The sequence below is a fragment of the Pectinophora gossypiella genome, chromosome 20, assembly GCF_024362695.1.
Source record: "Pectinophora gossypiella chromosome 20, ilPecGoss1.1, whole genome shotgun sequence".
Taxonomy (NCBI): Eukaryota; Metazoa; Arthropoda; class Insecta; order Lepidoptera; family Gelechiidae; genus Pectinophora; species Pectinophora gossypiella.
The window spans coordinates 13,551,110-13,574,777 of NC_065423.1; the positions used below are offsets into that span (position 1 = coordinate 13,551,110).

A 23,668-nucleotide genomic window follows, 5' to 3' on the forward strand; every position below is an offset into this window, starting at 1 on the left:
TCAATTCTTTCATTTACCCTTCAACATTCCAGTCGTCAATTAAGCTTCAAAAACAGGAGGAAAATGCAATTCCGAAGGTTGTTCTTGAATCGAGATTGAAACGCGACCGTAATACAAATAATGTGCGGATAATATTGTCGTCCATTATGTTTTATGTACAGAACCTACCTGGAGTAGAGAGGGGTGTGAGGGAGGTAGCGTCTAGGAGATCGGCGAATGCAGCGCGGATGCGCCGGCGCGGGGAGAGGGCCCGCGACGGTGGCGGGGCGCGCGGGGGGCGGTCAAGGCCGCGCGGCGCACGCGGCGGCGGCGGGAGCAGCGAGCCAGCGGCGGCGGGTGGCCAGTCAGCAGCGCGCGCTCCCGCCGCCCGCACGTGAAGTGAGTGTAGTGACAGTGACGCACAGTGCGCGGGTCGACGACCGCGCGACATGAGCCTCCGGCCGCGGCTGCGTACGCGCCGGACCCTCCGCTGACCTCCCGCGGGATCTTGCCGACGCACACGGTACGCACCACGTCGCCAGCTGCACGCAGCGGTTGAAAGCTCGAGAGAGTCGGATGCCTCTTTAACGGTTTGTGAAGCCGCTCTCATGAGTGGGCTCGTTTCACGCCGACACCCATCTAGGAGCTTCGAACGAATCCACCGAATTGCAAATTAATTCATATCTGTTGCGAGTGTTAATCACTTGGAGTAACGGCGGTGATATCGATAAAGCGAACTAATTAACGTTCCCTAGATACAGCCGTGCACCCGCCTGCCCGCACCTCCACGACACTCCACTAGGCTGCACAGGTACATAGATATAAGTAAGGAGGATAACTTTACATGTCAAAACACAAGAGCTTTAGCATCCAACTATCACACACAGATCAAACAACAAGCATAAATAACCAGTTTACAAGCTATGAACAACGGGAACAGGTACCTACCAGTGCTGTTAAAACATATTTTGTCCAATACTGCAATAACGATGGTAATCTGTTCGGCAGGGATACATAACCAGTTAGGGCAGGAAGCTTGCGAGGAGTAGATGAAGGTAAACCTGCTGAAGGTTGCTCAGGGAACCTGATTAGCTCCGAATTACAGCGCAATCACAAAAAGCACTGACGTGTGACGTGTTAAATATAAATTCTTGTAAAAAAAGCGGTTGTAACTGTATGAATAACAACTTCTTTGAAATTTTAATGACGCACAAAAACAAACAGAGACCTACCTAAGTTCTAATTCTATCAAATTCTATCTAGCTATAAAGGCATATTTCTGCGGGAAGTACCTAATTGTAATCTGAGGAACGTCTCGAGGTTTGCTCTTGAGATGTGATCAGCCAACTTAATATATTGTGTACTCGTTACAATATCATTGAAATAAGAGAACAGTCATCGTCAGGGGCATCAAAGCGGAAAACAAAACGTATAATCATCGTTCGGCCGCTGAGCCTCCAAAAAACGATAATCATATCCATGTTGAAGGCCTCTGATGCTGTTGTGCTCAAGCCTCAACCCGCGGATCTCGGCAAAAACAACCCATTGAAAGGAATGCGCATTAAAATTCATGATTGTTGATGCGACACAGCGCCTGCGCAATGAACTTTACGTGACCTTTCGTAAAAAGCTAATTCAAATGGGACATTACAAACATAAATGTAATTGAGTAACAGCCAATTATTGGTCGACCGGCATGTCTTAGCTGGAGGAGTGCGAGTGCACAGCTCTAGAATCGTCTTTAATCAGCATCGACGATACAACCTCTAGACGCCTAATAACAGATGAACTGGTTCTGTCAACATAGACACAGACACAGAGATCACTTATAAGATGTCGCGCGACAACGTTCGACTAATCAGCGTGCTTCTCTCACTCCCGCCTTACCTCAGCTAATTGACAGAATGAATTCTATGCATATGAAATCAAACGTTAGGCATCTACTTGGTTGTATCGTCGATGCTTATGAGATGGTGCCCGTAACGGCCGACACATGTGCGGGGTCTCCTCGATGTTTGAATAAGGAGACTCATTTCACATTGATGATAGTGACCTAAGTTGGTAATTGAATCCCTGACTGGCAGCAGTGTTCAATGTGTAAGGTTGGCCCGTAGACTGCGTACCTACTACGTTTCATCCTTCACACGTAGGTACGTATCTTTGGTACATAACGTACGTACCACAATCTTGACAAAAAAACATCTATTCATCTAAAATGTTTAGATGATGTTTATCTACTTTTTCACAAATTATTTGTTGCCATTGTATTTTTAGATACTTTCTTCTTTTTGAGTATCTATTGTGCCCACTAACTTTCATGTTATAGGTAAATGATATAATAATAGAGAGTGCTGCAATATTAGATTCATTACTACATACAAAGTAATCATTATTTTCAGAAGTTGCAATATTAGATTGAACTGAATGTCATACTCGTATGAACTATGATGCTACTAAGAGAAAGCAAAACTATGAAATAAAATGTAGTCATTCAGGTTTTCCCAGGATATAATGGCTTACGTGCAATCATAATTAAAACGATGGTACCTATAGGTTATTATTATTATAGGTAACGAGGTTGAAGATTACACGAGATTATGACCGTTAATGTGTTTGGATATGAAAAAAAAATTTACCGAGAACGAAGATAATATTAGCAAATTAAAAAATGGAAACAATAAAACTGTTATCAAGATAATCGGGACGCGCAAAAAGCAAAATTATGACATCCGTCCCTGAAGCGTCCCAGAATAGATCCTCGCTGCGCCGCGGGCGCCGCCGCATAGCGCCTACTGTTTACAAACAACACAAACTCAAATATATTTTCACTTTATATTTTACCTAACATCAGCCAGCACGCTGGACCAACACTAAAATTTATTGCCATAATGAATTTACAGGTTCATGACATTTATAGTGTTATAACACATTAATAATGAAAGCAGCAATGTGTGTATTGTATTGGTTCGTCACGGCGTCCCTTCTCACGACCTCTCGTGACGTTACGTCATCGATCGCAGGCGTGTTGAGGATGACGCCGCCGGTGAGGGTGGTGTGTCGGTCGTCGCCGGCGCGAGGCGCGAGGCGCTGCGCTGGCGCAACGACGCGCGGTGCCGCAACCCAGACACGATCCACCGCAAACTGCAGCCGCCTCCACACCGTTTGTTTGACGTGACTTATTGTAGATTTGTCTATGACATTAACTGCTTGGCCGTACCAATAAGAAGCAATGAGAGCTCTCACAAAACATAGGCTTGAAGGTGCCCAGCATTGATATAGAAATATCAATGGTGCCTAGGCGCACGAGAACCTCGGTTCAGGGCGTCGTCTGAGGGGGTTATATTTGAGAGACGCGGCCCCTAGCAAGCGTACAGATTATATATGTCATCCAATGGAGCGAGAACTGGTCACACAAGTCTCGGCCGGGACGCACAGATATAGCAACTCGTTCCGCCGCCGTTACTGCCGATATACTGCGCTTTGTCCATTGTTCTCCGTAGATGAGGCTTTGTGTATTCAGGGAATGTTGCTTCAAGATCTATATTATAGGAAATTGTTTCTTTATAAAGAATAACAGCACCTCGTTGTTCGATATGAGACAAAATTACTTTAAGTTGCAATGTTAGATGGCAACAGAGTTAAAGCTCGTTTGGCACCGTCGCGTCGTAACTATTTAACTTTCTAAAATGACGAACAATTTGATGTACTCTACGCCCTTCTGGGCGGTTCCGCGTTCAGTCGGCATTGTCTGATACTAACGTAACGAGATGATGATCGTCCTCAGACGAGGCGTGACTTGTTTCCTCCGCACCAGGAAGTACGTCCACAGCACTGAGCGGAGTGAGTGACGTCATGAGCGTCTGTGCTAGCTGGTCGCAGTATGACGTCACGCCCGCGGCCGCACAGATTGTCTGCAGATACGGCGGTATCACAGTAACGATCTTTCTCAATAGAGAGAGCGCGAGTCCTTCGCTGCCTGCGCTCGCGCCGCCGCCGCCGCTAGCCGGCGCAGCACCCGCGCCTAGCGCCGAGACAAACGCTGCCTCGTGCACTATGTCGTGACATGCTCTCGCTCGTGCCGCGACACCACCGTCGCTGCACCGTTCACCAGCAGCTGATTGACAAGTTACGCAATGCTGGAAGGTCGCGTAATTTCACTTAGAAACCATTTTGCGTATATTTAAGCAAACACAAACAACCAGTTATCAACTTATAAACATTTACTCTGGAGTTAATTCACGTGACGACACCGGCGAGAGCGTTGTGTCAATATCTCATTCATGGCACTTGAAAGCCATAAGCGTCCGATGTCGTTGGAAAGTTCCACTGACACCGCATGGTGTCGTGGCGCCCCGTCAGGTAGTTCGAGATCAAAAAACTTTAATGCGGGTTCAATTAGAGAAGTGTTGTGAGCAATAAAATATGCCAGCTAGCAATACCTGGAACTGCGCACGCGCGTAGCGACGGTCGCGTGCGCACGCTGCGCAATGTCCACAATTAATATCTGAAACAATACCTGGGTGTAATGCTTTGGGAGACTATTGTCTGTCACAGATTTATATATGGATCTAGCTTGGCATGAAACACACGAGAATACATATAACCCAGGCCAATGTTGTATCGGGAAAGGACAGTATCCAATGACGCTATATCAATTATAACAAATATACATTGTATTGTTTATTACGTATGAAAGCGGAAACTGACTGGCTAACAGATCATAAACGCAAAGCCGAAACCTAGAAGCAAGAGATTTTGTGCAAATATAACTTTAATGAAGAAATTGAGCATTGTACGGTCCTTGATGTTGCCGTACTGCATATATTTAAATTGATTGATTTTGATGAGATAATTTTTGGTTAATACCTATTATAAGTTTTTAAGAAGGTTTTTTTGGAAATCCATCTCATAAAAGGCTAAATAAGGAGACAGTTTGTACGAAGTGCAGACAGAGACGAGTCACGGGAGGAAAGCTAGTTGTAATCAATGTGCATATGCCTCTATGCTGCGTGTTGCAGACTACAGTTTGCAAGTCGACGGGAGGAGGGGCAAACCTGTCTCCCGCCAGCCCTCGCCCTCCGTGCCCCCTACACTGGCACTTCCGTGGTCCTCTCTCTTCCTCGGGTCAACCTCACTCGTGTTTAGTTCCACGTTTCATTGCTATGTAGGCTTGTATTTACAGTTGCGCAGACGACAAGTTTTCAAACAGGGAACTCGTTAAGCGAGGCACGAACCGTATGCTTGACGCGGCTGCGGCTATTACTGCGCGAGCGCAGATTTAATAGATGTAACTTATTAGAGGTATAGAATATATAGTGAACGATCCCGTGCGATAGATGAGTGTGTGCAGTAGAAACTGTGAGGTATGTGCGGAGGCGGGGGAGGGGAAGGGGGCGGCGTGTGCAAGTGTGCCGCGGTTCCGCGCCGGCGCAGCCATGCTCACGGATTGCTGGTAATCATAGTCGCTGGACTGTAGCTTTGCTCAAACGACATGTTCAAGATCTTTCTAAACTACGTAACATTTGATACCCCGTGTACCGGTGCCGGCACAACTGCGGCTTGTAAGAGAGCGTCTCCCCGCGCCGGCGCAGTGGTTGTCCGAGCGCGTCACCCGCCGCTCACGTGGCTAGACGCTCCAGCTCGAGGTCGTCACGTTAATCACAAATTGATCCCACTGTGAACCACTTGAGAGGAATTCGTCCTGAAATAGACGAATGTGCCCGTGATGCATGACCCAGCGACGCACACACGTGCAACCTGCATGTAAATATAGCACGGCGCATGGTATGCCGCCGCACTGCGCACCCCGCAGGGGCGCGGGGGCATTATGTTGCCGGTTACTTGCAAACACTCGCACACAGCCACGTAAGAGAGAGGATCATACCGCTACTGTTACGAGACCACGCCGCGTGACCCCATCTGTACAATACGTACTAGCGACGGTCGATCGATAGAAAGATGACATTCCAAAAGTCTGTAGTAGTAGTCGACTAAAGGTTATTACGCTAATAAATTGTAATGATTGACAGTCGAATAAAAACCAGTTGTGATTGCGTTGAACTCGCGATGTTGGTTGTTACCCACGACCCGCGGAGTTCAATAAGGTCTAAATTATTGTTTAGAAATGAGCAAGTTGTTTGGCTGGGCGCTTCCTATCGTTGTTTGACTAGTTAGTGACACGGCAACTATAGTGACGCTCTAACGTGGCCAGGTGGTGGTGACGGGCCATCCGGGGACGTGGCGTGTTGCGTCACACTCTGCCCACCGCGCTGCGCCGCCGGCACACTCACACCACTCACTCTCACGTAGAAGAGTTCCTTTATCCGTTGCTGGGCCCACCAGACTATGCGTCACTTTCTACTGGTGCGAGTATGTCCATGTAACACCTCATCGTACTACATGGAATACAATAAACAATTGAATATTGTGTAATTGGTTCAGGTTTCAAACAAGTAATGATGTAGAATGTCACATCAAAATAATGCCTACATATCGATATGTCTGCATTATTTTTGACTGAAGGGATCATACACATCATACACTGAAGATCATACACTGCTGCTTAATTTCTGCGTTTTACCGTCATGGTACTAGAATGTTCCTTAAATTCTTTTCTTTCAAGACATCGCAATGTCTGTTACAATTACCTTGCAACCAATTAACAAGATAAACACGTTGATATCCAACGAGTTTTAAACTAGTTTTTTATTATTTTGTTAGGTACTTAATAAAAACGGTGTTTTTCTTGTATGTTCTACCATCACAATGTATAACCACATTTATTACAATAAATATTTTAATTTCATTTTGTGCCGCGCTGCTTCTCAGCAATAGCATAGCACGTTCCTGAAGAGGTGGAATGGTGGTATCACAGGGCACTCGCCGATACGATTGTAGATTCAGAAGTAAACCTAACAGGAACTCGACGGACAGTTATTGAATTAAAAATGTCCTCCGGATTAAAAATGAATGATTTCATTTTGAGTTTCGCTTGTAAAACACCTCGCAGCAATTTTTCTTGTCTCGTGTTAGTTTTAAATTGCCGTGTGCGTGTAGCATAACATTGTCGACGCGAATTAGCAAGTCAATGCGTTTACCTTTACTAAAGTAACCCTTCACTTACATAAACATAATCAGTCTATATACGTCACGCGGCTGGGCATAGGCCTCCCCTCAATTAGCCGGAGGGGGTATGGAGCATACTCCACCACGCCACGCTGTTCCCCTTACCCGTTACTTACTGAAGTAAAAGTGCCAGGCGATGTTATCGATTGTGTATAGTCTATGATGAAACGCAGAACAACAGCACCTTCCTGACTGCGCATGCGCCAGCCGTTCTAATGTTGCGCAACTGCCTGATCTGTACCATCATCTGATGTGATTGCTCGTATAAGTTAATTTGTTTACGAGTGCTCGATGTGAATGTAGAGTGCGCAGTGAATCGATCATCTGTGATGGACGATGATGAAATGCAAGGTCCATTATACTGCCTGGCTATGATGACAATCTACACAACTAGATGGAATAGACATTTAGTCTTCGACATTTACCAGATAACTGTATATCACCATAGTCCACATATGTATTTACTTACCTTCAGGTGAGGTTATGGTCAAACGCGAACATTTTAGAAATAAAAAAAGGAATCACGATACAGCTGGCGAAGACCGAACACGGATTTTATTTATTTATTTATTTATTTATTTTCGGAAAACCAACAGCTACTTTAAACAATATATACATATAAAAATACATACGATGATTTTTCATTATTAAGTTGCGAATAATATTTCCATGAATCATTAGCACGTAGTGGTGTAAATACTTATGCAAATTGGTTTAGATGCCGATCTCATAAACTCGCCTAAGCTGCGGCTGAGCGTGAGTCAAAGCTAGAAATTATGGAAATGACTACAAATGACGTCACGCATCCACCATCAACAAGCAATCGCACACTCCACCACACCATCGCTAATAGTGCGGACGTTTCACTTGACCACTAGAAACGTAATTATGCCAGAATTGTGTGTCCACTGAGAAATCACTCGCTGAGTTATATGTCCCGATAAATACGGAACAGTTGGCCACTTATATAAAACGTAATTAGGTACATTAAGGAAATGTATTAAACTATGTTATGTACCGCATCTAATGTTGTGTTTGGAAGCGGAAATGAATTATCTTGAATTTTAATCCTAAAAGTCGTAAGATAAGGGTGTGGACAAGAAACAGCGAGATATATTTTAGAACGCGAAATTTTAATGTTTTGAGGCGGAAATGAATTGTATTCTAATGAAGATAAAGAAGTCGTAAGATAAGGACGTGGCGAATAAGATGTGAGACAGGTGAGGTATCATGGGCTGCGGAAGAATAAAAGATAAGGAAGGTATGGAGCAGCCATGTCAGCGGCGGCGAGATCTGCAGCGTCACGGTCGCCGTGGGCGCTGCGCCTGCGCCGCCGTAACTGTACCCGCACTCGCTGACCTCACGCCAGCAACACACACTAGCCACTCGACCGACCGGTCGCCGGCGCGGGCGCGCGCGGCCCCTCATCAAGTTTGTTTATTTATGTCCGACCGACAAGTACGTACTCGCCAACAGGAAAAATAGGTCAATCGCCGCGATGAGTTAAATGAGCCATCAATGTAGGACAATTCAGAGAACAGAATGTTTGACCTCCACTAGCGGGACGCCGCGGGACACTTACGTGTAGTCTGAACCGAGGTTTTTTTTGCAGCTTACTAATTGTGAGAAGCTGCAATAGTTTTAGGAGGATGAGACGTTCGTTATGTAACAAATGAAGATTCAAAGTGTAACTGTGTTACTGAATAAATATATTTTTGTATTTGATATTTTTCTATTTGAGTATACAGGACACGTCGGCTGCGCGCAGCGTGCTTTAAACACGTTGACCGCCAGAAATGTAATTATATTGTTACGTTACTTGTCTCGTGTAGCGTCGCCGCGGTGACAGCTCCGCCTCAGCTCTCCGTGATAACAACGTTTTTTTTATGTGACTTATTGTAGATTTGCCGCAGATGGCATTAACTACTTGGCCGGACAAATGGGGAGCGCTGAAGTGGGTCGATAGCGATAAGCGCTGATTGAGGGAAATCATCGACCACGCCGGCGTGGTCGGTATCGGGGTCCTGAAATGTTTGGTAGCGCGAGCTGATTGGCCGCCTCTATTGCTAGAGTAATCGGGTCGTCGGGATCGTGTATTATGTCCGATACTTTTCAGTACCGTCCCTAAGCGGGATGTATTCGGAAGCCGCAACTACCAGGGGATTTGGGTGGTGCGGAGCAGAATCGAAATGTGATAACAACCACACAGTATACTTGTTATACGATAGATAGGGACACCCACCCAGAGAAACAAGTTATGGCAATATACGTTTCCTTAATGTCGACACGCCCATAGACGTATATTAACCGACTTCAAAACAGGAGGTTATCAGTTTGAGTTTTATGATCAAATTCACATGGTTGGGATTGAAGCGTGGAATATTCTAGATTTTGCATTGTATCTCAAATCATGACATTACACATTGTATATATAACATAATGGTCAAATGAATTGAAAATAACAACGCAATTGGAATATTGCAGGCTCAGGTTATCAGCATTTGTGGTAATGTGCTTAAATAACTGTGACCAATTTCAAACAATAATAATTATCGCTGAAAATACGTCCATAAACAGTGTGTAATGGCGTGAATATATAACGTGTAGCGCGTTGGGCGGCGGTTTAATGTCGGAGATACAATATAGGATGTTAAATAGGAGTTGCATCTACTGCTGTGTACCTTACGTCGTAGGTAGAATGAAACGAGCTCGGGTGTTTGTGGAAAGTATGTAAATATATATCGAGTTATTATGAAGAAAGTGTTGTGTTGATCTAAACTCGGTGTGTTACACAACTGACACAGTTGGCACGGCGGCGGCTGCGCGCGATGCTCGGGTGTCCCTGCGCCGGCGCAGTCCGCGGAACCGGGCGGCGGTTCCCGGTACCGGACGCGGCGGCCGCCATTGTCCCAGTCTTCGAAACTGGCCAAAGATACTCGGAACCCGGGTGTAGCGCGTGTCGTGTTCCCACAGCGGTCGGAACCACTGACACTGCGCCGACACACCTGCCGCCGCCAGCACGCACCCGCCGGGTACTCGCACCACTGTACTTATTCCTTATTCTATGACTGTACACGTACGTACTCAACTACCAAACAACTGGCGAATGACAGACAGGTCGGCCCTCGCTGGCCATGTGGCGTGGACATTATACCTACACCTCTATAATGCTGTATATGTTGTCAAGCATCGTAATAGACGAATTACCGTCTGTTGTTGATACTGCGACATCATAGCAGTAGTGTAATACTAATAGTTCAAATTAAATTACATCGATCTTAACTTATTGTTCGGTGTTCAACAATAACTTCAGATTGATGTAGACATGGGACGGTTGCTAATGAAGAAATAACGTAAAACTTTTATTAGATCAGATTAGATTTTTTTAAAGTGGAATATGCATCACGCCTATATCCCCGAAGGGGTAGGAAGAGGTGTATAGCATATACACTTGCTCCTCGCCAACTATGTTTAAGTCCCATATAATAGGGGGCTAGCCTAATCCTGGAAACCACGTGATATCAATTATCTATGATTCAAACGCATTAATTCAAATTCATAAACTCAAACTGATTCAGTGGTCTGGAGCCCGAACCGGAATTCGAACCTGTTACACTACGATGCAAGTAATGCGTTCTCTGAGTAGGGCTATCATGGACAGCAGCTGTTCGGAGATGTGTGGTTTTTGGTGGGTACCCAGCCACGAATAGGTACTAGGTAGATGTACTATAAGTAGATGGTCTGTGATTAGGTTCGATGTTCTCCATTCCGCGTTACGTGTCGCTTCCTGCTTCACTCAGGCTCTCTACAAACAGTGCGCGTCCGCACGTCGCGTCGCGCGCCGCGACAAACAAACACGGTGTCAATTTACACCCGTGACACACTGCTGATGATGACGGATGGCCCGCGCGGGGGAACATTCTGTCTTCCTCAGTTTGTTAGGGATAAACGATAGCTGTGAATTTTCCGTGCTGTTTTAAATCCGGGCATCAAAGTACCAAGTCGTCATGTCCTTAGTGTAATGTAGATCTGAAACACAATTCATAATTATAGTTATTTATGTTAAGGACCAAAAGCGTTTGCACTACATCTTAGTTGTTGTGTTGTAGATGACAACGTAACATGCACACGACTATATTCCCAAATGGGCTGGTCGGTACATCCATCGCAAGATGAACTGAGTACCCACGGTTCACCTGAATTCCGTCTGTAATGGTCGAGCGAACTGTGTGTGAACTGAAAGTAATAACTCATTGGTGCAAGGCCCGTATCGGACCCCGATTGAGCAGAAACAAACAGGCGCGCAGTCACTTTTTTCATCTATAGATAACGGCATTATAATTATGTGTGTTATGGATGCGAGATTTGGAGAAGTAGAAACCGCTGGTGCAGATGGCGAGGCTTGTCAGCAATGAGGTCGTGTTTATGGTCGATTGGTAATGGTTACGCTTGGCAGAAGTATCCGCCATTACAGCTGCGTACAGTGAGGCTACACCCCGCGGCTGCGCATGCGGCTGCCGGGCGGCACGCAGACCCACATGCTCACCACACATTACCGCAGTAATACCACACATAATTACATATAATAGAGGCGGCTCGCCTCGCACGACGCCATACTACGCAGCAGGAAGCAGCTTTCTTAAGGAAGACTTCACAAACACTACACACACTGCCAGATTGCTATCGCATGCAATGACAGGCGCCTGCGCCGCCGTACGCACTAGCTGTAACCTATCCGGGTCAAATATCTGTTATTGAGGTCAGCTCTAATAGTCTACAACTGGAGTTATTAAATGTAATGGAGTAAAGACTATGACAGAACCGGTAGCTAGTGTGTCAATGACGGGTTTGCTTGGTTCAGATCAGATTGAACACACTGTCGAGTATGCTGTGAGCACCTTTAGTGTGATCATTGACAAGTTTATTGATAAGTTTGATAACTTACTAAATGTTACCTAATGATCCAATTTAATATTTTGTTAATGACATTTTATTCCAATTCCCCACCAAGAATACCGTTTCGTCGTTATTGTTTCGTTGGATAATGCATTAGATATGCGTGATTCAGTATCTGCCATTCAAATGACCGCGAACGTATGAATATGAATCCGGCGCTGCGGTACCTTGGCCTCGAGCTGGCGAGTGGCTGCATCCACACAAACATGCATGCGCGTGCGTCGCTCCCGCCCCCTCCCCCTCCCGCGCCACACAAGCAGGTTTGCGGGGGAAGGAGGTTCCAGCGGCCGACGACCCCCCTCTCTCCCTCTCTGTCTGCACTTGCGCGCCGCCGCCGCCGCAGGGCGAAATATTCACCACTCACCTACTTGCTTGCTCCCAAACCCGTTTCACCATATACAAAAGCGGCGCATCGTGTTTTGTTTTTCTGTGTGTCGGAGCTCGGAGCTTGCACGTACTAGCACGAGTTGCACGTACTCTGCACGTCTCAGATTAACTTCAGGAGAAGATCAACAGCTTTCACCTAACAAGTTACATAATATTAGCATTTGCAAACCTTTCATCTGGCTTGCTATATTGCTAGATTATATCCTCGCCGCCAAACACGTCCCGTTCCACGCACAGTTTGGGACAATCTCCTGATTGCAACCACCTGGTGTCCAACAATATGGACTTAAACTGATCGATCACGTACAAAAGTGGCTGATAGTAATCTCGCGGCGACTATTGTGGTTCTGTTTACACAAAAGAGGAACGTTAATGGTGATCATGCGATAGTAGTTACTTTATGTAACAAGAAACGATAATGCTGATCAATTATTGCAATCTTGAAAACATCGAATAAAGATTCTATTCTATTCTATTCTATTCTATCGATTCGGATTTTGGTAAAAAAATGCACTAACGTTCAGGTATAACGGGTCAGAATTATGTCTATCTGCCAGGATTTGTTTGGATTTACAAATCTTGGTCAGGGTCGCTCATTTACGGGTTAATTTACATATATAAGTTTTCGTTTTGATTTGTAGAAGTTTTTGATTTTAGGAAATCTCGGACCCAAGTGAAATCTATACAAGTATGCAAAATGAACGGACGTTAACACGTTATGGTGCGAGCTTCGTGCGAAGTAAAATATTTTCCGGGAACCGCGCTCTTCCTGCGGTCGTGACTCGTGACTCAGCTGCGTGTGCGCCGATATGTTGAGGCAGGGGCGGGCGGTGCCAATATAGAGTAACTACTTAGTTTGAATCACTCGTTAATATAATAATAATTTAAAGCATGTTTCCAACCCCCCCTCTTCGTAGTTATATGGATGGTTTCCAAATTAAAAATATTCTGGTTTTCCTGGGTCTCAAAATCAATCGTTTTAACAAATTACAAGTGAAAAGGTAACAGACAGATCGAGTTACTTTCGCATTTAGAATGATTTTTGTTCGTACCGATGGATTTTATTTGCAGACCGCAGAGGCATACCAAATAATATATCTGTTCTTTTTCCATTATTGCAGTGGTGAGTCGACATTTCTGTAGGCATCGCACGCGCCCCGCTCCATTGTGCCCCCATACATGTCGGTGTCTGTCTGTCTGTGCCGACAGATACCTATAGTATTATACAAACATTAACGATCAATTAAACAGCACGCCAGCATAGCTCCCGCACCTTGCAGAGCTCCCGACTCCGACACTTACTTATACTTAGCGGAACCGAATCTATCTTTTCAATCCCATTTGTTGTTCCTTCGTCAACTGAATCCATACAGTTTTACTTAGAATATTTCCTAGACATCCGGCCGTGAGCGTCTTGTACTTTTCACAGTCTCTCACGCCACTCAGCTCAAACACACACAATAAAAAATAATAATCCGCGCCGCGAAATAAATCGACAGATTTTAATGAAACTAATTGACAATGTTGAACCTGCGACAGTAGCGGCGCGGCCGCGGGACTGCATTCTTGTCACGAACTATACATTTTAAGGTCTTAACAACAACGTTGTTTGCATTAACAGCGATTCGTCATTAATGATGATGAAACATCTATTTTAGATACACGAGATCCTAACTGATAGTTAAAGCCGGATATATCCGTGATTAGTGAAAAAAATATTATGTTCAAATATTGCGGTCGTGACTCACGTCATCGCAGCCTCCAGCGAGTCATCTTCCGACGTATCGGGTACACGTACACCCCGCAACCATATGTTAAAATTATATTCACCAAACCCTGACTCCGGTCAGAGTCCGGTTAAGGTCTGCCTTAACTTCCTGATATTTTTAAGAGTCCGGAAATGCAATAATGGAAAGACGTATAGGAACGTAAAGAATAATTACCGAGTCATCAAGAACATTGTCCGAGGCTCGTATTCTGCTTTCTGGTTCGAGAATAAATGTACGACCAAGTGACTGTCTACAAAATACAATGAATTTCTTAAGTTTATGTATGTAGGTGTACAATCTTGGAATCTTCAAATCTAAAGCGTTTACTACGTTAAATCAACAGCAGCTGAGACAGTATATTGAGCAAACTAACAAACAACACTAACTAACAACAAATTTTGGCGTTGTGTTGATGTGCTTCGTTTGGTACCGGCCATCAGGCGGCTTCCGGTACTATGTAGTTCAATGCTAAGTCGCGGCACTTGTGTCACGGCGACTACTGTCGCAGAGAAGCTGCCGAGTGCGGTAACGTGAGCATAATATCTGCACTGGTCGGTACACACAACCACATCGCGTTCTTATTATTATATAAAGTCAGGGCACACCAATAAAAAAGCGTCGTGCGCGCCGCGCGTAGCACATGTTGACGTGAACCGACATATACGGACATAGGGGTAATGTAGATCGTGAATGATTCTACGTTTTTGCATTTGGCATTACTTTTTGTCCGCAGTCGCGGTCCCGATCACAATATCATATAAGTTAAGTAATAGGGTTGATGAGGTTGGTAATCCATTTATTTGTTGATTTGAAGTTTGGTTGATTAAGAAGCTTATTTTTTTTACAGCTTCAAGGAACCACATACAAAATACCTCCATGTGTTCCCGAGAAAAAGGGTCTTGACAGACAGACGGACGGACGGACAAAATATCCTGGGTGAGATTCGGAACCCTAAAAACACTGATTCTTCTTTCACTTGCGTATGTTTCATTTCGTTAAAATATTTAAGCTCTTCATTTATCGGACCATTTAATTCAAATAAAACTAGGAAATCAATACGTCGCGTTGCAACCGAAATTGCAAAACAGTTAGACCAAGAAATCATGTGTGAAATCATTTCTGCGAAATACAACTCGGAAATAAGAGACTAAATTTTGCAAAAAATTCAGTTGAATGGAAATGATTGAAATAGAATGAAGCAGACTGTACATTAAATTCATACTTTTTGCAAAATCCTATTTGTTTACGTTAAAAAAGACAACATTTCGACATAACACTTTCGGGTGCGTCACCGATATGTCATAGAGTTACGTCAAGAGTTTTTAGATCGTAGCTTTAGTTTTGATAGAATTATGTAGCTTCTAGAAGTAGGGTTAAGTTTAGGGTTCGTTGGAGTGTTGCAAGAGGAGGGAGTGCGCGGCATGCGGCAACGCGGCAGCGGCGCCGGCGCCGCGCGGGCCCGCGGGGCGGAGACGTGAGAGTGACGAGCGGCGTGTTGCAGGCGCGCGGCGCGGAGCAGGCGAGCGGCTCGAGGCGCGCCATGCGCGGGCTGGGCGCGGGCTGGTGCAGCTGGCGCGGCGCGCGCCTGCGCTGGCTGGCGGCGCTGCTGCTGTGGGGCGCGCTGCTGGCGCTGGCGCTGCCGCGGCTGCAGCCGCCGCCGCCGCGGGCGCCGTCGCCGCCGCAGCGCGGCCTGCTGCAGTCCGAGCCCGCCGCCTCCACGCCGGCGCTCGCCGCGCAGGCCCCTCTCCTCGCCACAGGTACCTACACTACTACTATAACTATTTTGTTCCACGAAATCTATCATAACATAACATAAACAACCGGAGGGGGTATGGAGCATACTCCACCACTCTGCTCCATTGCGGGTTGGTGGAGGTGTTTGGGCTAGTAGCCCGGAACCAACGGTTTAGCGTGCCTTCCGAAGCACGGAATCATCTTACTTTTCAAGCCTGCAATGTCCTTACCAAACAAAGGACAGTACGAAATCTATCACTCTTTTCAAATGCATATAATACTATTTTGTTGCTTCAAATGACAGTTCATTAATCCTCAAGGGTCTCGAGAATAAACCCACCGACGCAATAACCCGCTCCTACTTCATAGGGTAGTGTCGGATTTTGAGATTGTTGTTAACATGGTTGTTGGCTGTGGTTGCAGACAACCGCGTGGTGTCGGAGGCGGAGCTGCGCGAGGAGGCGGAGCGGCGGCTGCCGTCGCTGCCGCTGGCGTACTGGCACAAGCACCAGAACGACAAGAACAAGTACTACAAGAAGAAGACGTGCGCACCGTTCCCCTCCATCTACGAGCTGGAGTTCCACAACACGTACTGGCAGACGCTGCGCACCACCAACGGCACGTTCCACCTGTACGGCGCGTACCTGGACGCGCGCAACACGAGCCGCATCGGGCCCGCGGTGCGCATCCTCGCCGTGCACGACCGCATCCGGCCCAAGCTCGCCACGCACTGCCAGCTGTGGTTCGAGGAGCGCGCCGAGCCCGTGGTGGTGCGCAACCTCGAGTACAAGTACGTGTGGAACAGCAAGTGGGGCAACCACCGCGACGGCGTGCTGCAGCCGTACCTGGTGGCGTGCGTGCTGCCGCCGGCCGTGCGCGGCCTCGTGCCCGCCTCCGTGAGCCTCGTGGAGCTGCCCTGCGACCGCGCCACCAACAACCTGCGCGTGCACTACGACCGCCCGCTGGACCGCCCGCGGCACGAGTTCGCCGTCTGCGTCAAGGGGCTCGACTTCCTGCACGAGGACCTGTCCGTGCGCCTCGTCGAGTGGATCGAGCTGGTGCGCCTGCTGGGCGCGCACAAGGTGTTCTTCTACGAGCTGCAGGTGCACCCCAACATCACCAAGGTGCTCAAGTACTACGAGGAGCTCGGCGTCGTGTCCGTGACGCCGATCACGCTGCCCGGCGGCCAGCCGAACCTGCCCGGCCTGCAGCACATGTACCTCAAGAAGAAGACGACACACAAGCGGCAGATGGAGCTGATCCCGTACAACGACTGCCTGTACCGCAACATGTACCACTACCGGTGGCTCGTGCTGCTCGACATCGACGAGGTGATCGTGCCGCTGCAGGACGAGGACTGGAGCGCGCTGATGCGGCGCGTGCTGCCGCTGTCCAAGCCGGCGGCCGGCAAGCCGTCGCGCTCCTCGTACCACGCGTCCAACCTGTACTTCCTGGACTCGCTGCGGCACGAGCACGGCTGGGAGGACGCCGTGCCGCGCTACATGCACATGCTGCAGCACGTGTACCGCACGCGCAACTTCACCAAGCCCGGCCAGTACGTGAAGGCGTTCCACGAGACGGACCGCGTGCTGGCGCTGCACAACCACTTCCCGCTGTCGTGCCTCGGCGAGGCGTGCTCGTCGTACTCGCTGCCCACGGAGGTGGCGCGGCTGCAGCACTACCGCGCCGACTGCGTCACGGCGCTGTCCAAGACGTGCAAGGAGCTGCGCGAGCAGCCCGTGCGCGACGCGGCGCTGTGGCGCTGGCGCGGGCTGCTCGTGCAGCGCGCCGACGCCGCGCTGCGGGCGCTGGCCTTCCTGCCGCCCGCGCCGCACCGGTGACCCCGGCACCACCACACCCATACGCTTAGTCCCTAATCTATTTACGCTAGTATTAAACGTATTTTTGTAGTTCCTTCGACGTTTTACTCCTCTCGTGTACCCTCTCACTGCGCCGTAGCTCTCGACGTGTGTTATTCTAGATTGTTTCGAGATTTATCTACGATCGAGCGATATAGACAGTGTCCGTGGCTAGCCATAATGTACTTATGTACTTGGCGATATGGTAAACACCCGTGGATGATGAATGGTAAAGAAAAGTGTGAGGTTTGTAGCGTCGATGATACAAGTGTGCCTGAGAGGATATTCAGATAGGTATTTGGACTGGAAATGTCAGCGCGCGTGTGTGATTGTTGAATAGAAGCTGCTCGCTATATGAGTATTATACTTACCACGTAATGCTGGACCACATTACGGACGACCAATTAAGTAGCGACTGTATGTGCGAAATATATGAACGCGGGTGTAGCAGAACATACTTACACGAACTGTAACTGAACAAGTGCATTATATAGAGTAGCCTGAAATGAAAATGTTGTAAATTATAATCTAGTAAAATATACAATTAACTTATAATACTTAAGTTGTAATAAAATACAATTTATTATAATACTGCGTTGGTTATTTCACACTTACCGCTCTCCTCGTACTGTGGATGGCAGAAGTCTTCAGCTGGCGTTCTGTGGAATGTAATACCATGATACTACAAAAATAGCTGCAAATATGTACTAGCTCCGTGCAGTATCTACAAGATACTTCAGCCCGCAGCAGTCAGATGCGGCTAGCGTATGCGTTTATGTTGGGTGACCATAATCACATGATCGATGCGCAAGATTGGAATAAGTATTATTATTAAATATTTACACGATATCAAAGAGCAACAGGTACCTAGTTTGCAAGTCCATTTTGAGGTGGGCACAGACATCGAATGACAATTCTGTGTGTTGAATAATGGACCGTAAGATGACACAAGCTACCAGCCTCTGACCATGATGGCAGCCCGTCATGTTGGCCAGAACATAAAGCCGGCTCGAGTGCCGCCACATTACAGACTCAAACTTTACTCTCAGTAAATGTCTATTACTCTGGAATTGAAATTTATTTTATTCTTATTCTTCTTATTCTATATCGCGCCAAAATAAAAGGAAATGTAACTACAAAAGAGACTTAATTAAGTACATGGCGGCCTTATTTCTTAAAGCGATTTCTTCTGGCAACCATGATATTTCAATTAGTAGTTCCTGCATGCCCCTTTATCTACCCTGGTAGGAAATAACAACTTTAAACTAACACTGCCATCTATCGAGAACCGATCGAACTCGTATATGCCACAGTGTATTTGTGAGATGCGAGACGTTGCGCAGGCGCATTCTGTCTTAGTTCACTATATGTCCGTGAGGGGGCGCTGATAACTAATTAGACTGTTGAAAGTAGGTACCTAGATAATTATGTAATGTATCGCGTATTTCTAATCGGAATGTATATTTTATGCAGTAAGTATTTTAATTGGCTTGTGACCTGGGTTCAAATTAACATTCCTGTTTGCTCAAAAAATTCAAGGCTAGAGTGAATAAGTAGATAGGATTTGGTAGGTTAGCGGGCTCTACCTCAGTTGTAACTGGATAATAATAATATTTGCTTGCCGGAGGGACTCACCGGAGGACGCACCGCGAACAATGGAAAGAGGAAGGGGAGGCCCTTGCCCAGCAGTGGAATCTTGTAGGCTAGATTATTACATTATTAAAAATAAAATGGGTAGATTTGTTAGACCTAAGAAGAGTTTCAAGAAAGTCAGTGGAACAAAATATGGAGCTGTATACGTACAACCGCCATATTGTCTGAGTCTTCCAAGACGTGACGACTGATGCTAATCATCCCGGACATGTCGTAAAAACCGACAAACGGATTATTATATGGGCGATATGGAGTGATCGCCTAGCAAAGCAACATACAGTTTACTATGTCTATCTTAAGATTTCTTATCAATAGTGGTAACAAATTGCTTTAAATCTCTTTTAACTGAAGGTATGTTTATATTTATCTAGTTTGGGATTTATGTATGTCATAATTATATAAGTTGATACCTCTCTGGGGGCACGGGACTGCCCCCGGCAAGACGATCAAACTTACATTACGGACAATATTATGATTAGCGGGGAAACGTGTGCCTGGAAGCAAGGAGGAGCTCCATCAAAACATCAGTTCCCTTAGCGCTCCCTATTTGTACGGCCAACATACATACGTACATAAACTCACGCCCGTAATCCCTAATGGGGTGGGCAGAGCCACTAGTAATCAAAGACAACTTGCAGCCACTGTTGATACGAAGTCCAAAGATGGATATGATGAACCTTATGGTGATAAGGGATCAGCCTATCGCCCATAACATTAGTCCATCATGTTAGAGGACACAATCCCTCTGTCGGTTTTTACGACATGCCCGGGAAGAGAAGCAGCTGAACGTGTTCTATGTTTTTTATATGCTCCCAGAACAGCATAGAAGAAACGGCCAAGAAAAAAATAAAAAAAATATTTTCGGCAACTACAAGCGGCAAGCCTCACTGCACAGTCCGATCTGGACGTTATGAAAGTTTCATAAATAAATAGTTGTAATTATATTATCAATATCGATGTGTGCGGTTCATAAGGAAGATAACTAATTAGTAATTTAATTGGGTACACTTCACAGCATCTACTATGTAACACAAAACTCAATAATGTCTTTGTGCAGTTTGTAACACAAGCAGTTATATTTTGATTCGTGTTTTTGTCCACCACCTATCACGTTGGTCTAACAGAAAGCTCATTGAAGTATGGGTACTCAATAGATTATTTTGCGATGGATGTACCTCTGACTACCCCAATTGGGATATAGTCATGAGCTTAAGTTATTATGCACTTTTGTCGAACATCTCATCTGCAGCTTTGTTATAGTATATTGTTGTGGCAAATCAACTGTTGTAGGTTTGTGTACCTATCTATGTGATTGAAGGTACTTCATGTTGGACTGGGAGCGAATAAAAGATGCCATAATTACTGCAATAATCGTTGCACTGTAATCGTTGTAATGATTATCATACCCGCAGTCATAACGTGACATAACATAAACTTTATTACACACACAGGAAATACAAAACAAAATAGAAAGAGTACACTAGGCGGCCTTATTGCTAAGTAGCAATCTCATCCAGGCAACCTTAACACACATAACCTAAGTAGGTGCGTGTTACTTGTGTGCTCCACCCCCGGCATGCCGTAACATAAAAACCGAGGGGAGGGGTCGTGTCCTATCTAACGTGATGGCCCGTTATATAGTCACCATATAGTTTATCAGATATCCATCTTATATCTTCGCATCAATAGTGGCTACACATTGTCTTCTCGTTACTTGCTCTGTTCACCCTATTAGGAATTAAGGACGAGTATTTATGTATGTACACAAACGTTTTCTCGGAAACAACAATGTTTACACCGATATTGAGATTTCAATATAAAAATACGTAGCAATATACACAGCAAAGCTGCAGCATTTTAGGTGGTCCACGTGTTGCTATATTATGCTACTTGATATAAACGATTGGTGATGCATTTCCGGCACACAGTTACTTGTACCTTATGTTTAGTGAAAATGCGCTCACAACAGTTACTTTGGTATCTATTTTTTTACATTTTGATTTCAATCACGATCCTTTAAAACTGTAGCATCGTTGAGCAACTAGTTAGAGCTCAGATTTGAACTTTTACATACTCGTAATATAGAGTTTAAACACAATCAACTAATTATGTATTGTGAATTATTTATTATTACTATCATATTTAGCGTCCCTCAAGGATCAGTTGGTGGACCACTTTTGTTTCTTTACAAAATACGAGTCAGCCTCACTATTGTTGTTACACTACTTTTCTCACTGCAACCATTATGTTTTATAGACGTTTTTAGCACAGCTTTGGGTAATGGGAAATTGCGACCGAGCCCAAAATGCCTATTCTATGATTCGCCTAACTAAATAAGAGGTAACTTTGTATAGAAGTTATTGAAAAAAATAAACCGACTTCGTATTAGTCTGCAAATGGAATTCTATAGTCTCTGCTCACCCCGGTGGGAAATAGGCGTGAGTTTATATGTATATGTTAGTCTGATAAAAGTAAAATAATGTAGTTCATTGAATACAATGCTAGAATTTAAATGCAATTCAATTTTTATTATACTTATTGTTGTCGGGTATTGAGGGGACCTATGTCCAGCAGTGGGACGTATGTGTATAGGCTGTTTGTGCAAAGTTGCTGCATGAGGGACACAGCTGATGGAACATTACCAGCCTCCGAGCGATAGCGGCGGACGGGCCAAGTGATGCAGGTTTATGTGCGCACGCTAATGGACCATTAGACGTGACCTGTGCCCGGATGTTGTTGTTTGCGAGTGTTATCAGAGTGAGGGGTGGCGCAGATAGGGCGACCCTCCCGGACGCGGCTATCACGCCGCAGCAGCAGCGCCCGCGGCGCACCAGCAAACATCAACACATGAGTCAGCGGCCACCACCGCCGTACTGCAGGGCACAGGTCGCGGCCGCGCTCGGACGATGCTCGCGGACATTGTCTCCTGTACCTACTCTACAATATATTCGGGGAATTGTATCGCCGCACGCAAGGTCGGCCAAGGGCGGCGCGGCAGTTGCTAGCTGACAGAGTTCGTTCCGCAGTGAAGAATTCACCTATCTACAATCTGCTCAGACCTTTATCACCGTTTGCCACTTATCACAATTATATTGAATAATTTGCTACATGAAGTAATTTATAATGATAATGACCACCGAGACCCTCTCGCGCTATTTCTGGAGACATTGTCTCAGCCGCCACTCACACGCATGACCCTGATAACGACACCGAATAATAATCCAATACCTACCGCTCATGCCTCCAATACTATCTCTATCGTACACGGGCCGGATAGCTATTGTAAACAATCGTCCACAAAATATCCAGTACGCAGTAAATAGGAGGAATTCCCGAACCTTGTTGACAGCTGATTTCTAAGGAACTGTTATCGTTGGGTATTTGTTGTTTGACGCAGCTGATCCCGGCTACCTGCGGCACAAAGGACGAATGCCTCGTTGCAAGGGAACAAATGTATCAGGTGGTATTGTCCGACAGACAAAAACCACTCGCCTGTATCTGGCAGCAACGCGGGGCTACCTGCTTGTCAGTTCTAAGTTATTTGTTTTGTTACAAGTTAATCTTTATTTCTTTGAACCCCGTACCTAATATCCAAAGAACAATGTTGTAGTATCGTTAAACAATTTGAGTTTTATAAAAGAACTTTGCGTCTGAATAATTAACACGTGACTAATGTTAGCTACTAATAGTTATATTCCATTATTCTCATTGATCCTGCGTGTAATTGTATATTTACTTGTTCCACGTTTCCATTGACGTCTGGGGTACCAGCGTCTACCACTACGTAGCAGTGAAGGCGGGTGTATTAGAGTACTTGATGTAAAACCCCCTCAGTCTACTAAAATCCAATAGTTAATTAATTAATGTATTTATATTTTTAACAAGCATTAAGTAAGTTAATGTATTTCCGCGAAGTAACGCCCGATTAGATAAAGCAGTAGGTACGTACTTTATTAGAACCAGCTGCAGTATCGAGGCGGCATCTCTATAATTGGCTAGCTCATGTTTGTCTTGTTACACGGCGCAACGTGTTATTGCGGATTTTAACAATACCAACTAATGAGTGTTTTGACCGAAACCTCACAAAAATGACAGGATAAATATACAGTACAAATGACAATTGGTTTACAATTTGACATCACGAGTGCCGTCACGACAAGGGTCGAGTACCGGTACCGATGATGGTGAAGGAAAATAAATAAATAT

The 23,668-nt window shown here is 45.6% G+C and overlaps 1 protein-coding gene across 3 annotated transcripts; it reads left to right on the forward strand.

The window, feature by feature from the left end:
* Positions 1–327: 327 nt before the first annotated feature.
* Positions 328–18,398, forward strand: LOC126376176 (uncharacterized). 3 transcript variants are annotated; one of them, XM_050023390.1, is made up of 4 exons: positions 328–502; positions 15,064–15,152; positions 15,718–15,973; positions 16,374–18,398. In XM_050023390.1, exons 3-4 carry the CDS (start codon positions 15,757–15,759, stop codon positions 17,789–17,791), a joined length of 1,635 nt encoding a protein of 544 aa, XP_049879347.1. In that variant the 5' UTR covers positions 328–502; positions 15,064–15,152; positions 15,718–15,756; the 3' UTR covers positions 17,792–18,398. The 3 variants fall into 3 exon arrangements, with proteins under 3 accessions (XP_049879347.1, XP_049879349.1, XP_049879346.1); XM_050023392.1 differs by lacking the exon at positions 15,064–15,152 and having other exon boundaries at positions 328–569; XM_050023389.1 differs by lacking the exon at positions 15,064–15,152.
* Positions 18,399–23,668: the final 5,270 nt, after the last annotated feature.

Excerpts from the sequence above, each read along its gene's own strand:
- LOC126376176 (XM_050023392.1), top strand. The coding sequence starts at position 15,757 with ATGCGCGGGCTGGGCGCGGGCTGGTGCAGCTGGCGCGGCGCGCGCCTG. Across the intron at positions 15,974-16,373 it reads GGCCCCTCTCCTCGCCACAG|ACAACCGCGTGGTGTCGGAG; the intron begins GTACCTACACTA and ends CTGTGGTTGCAG.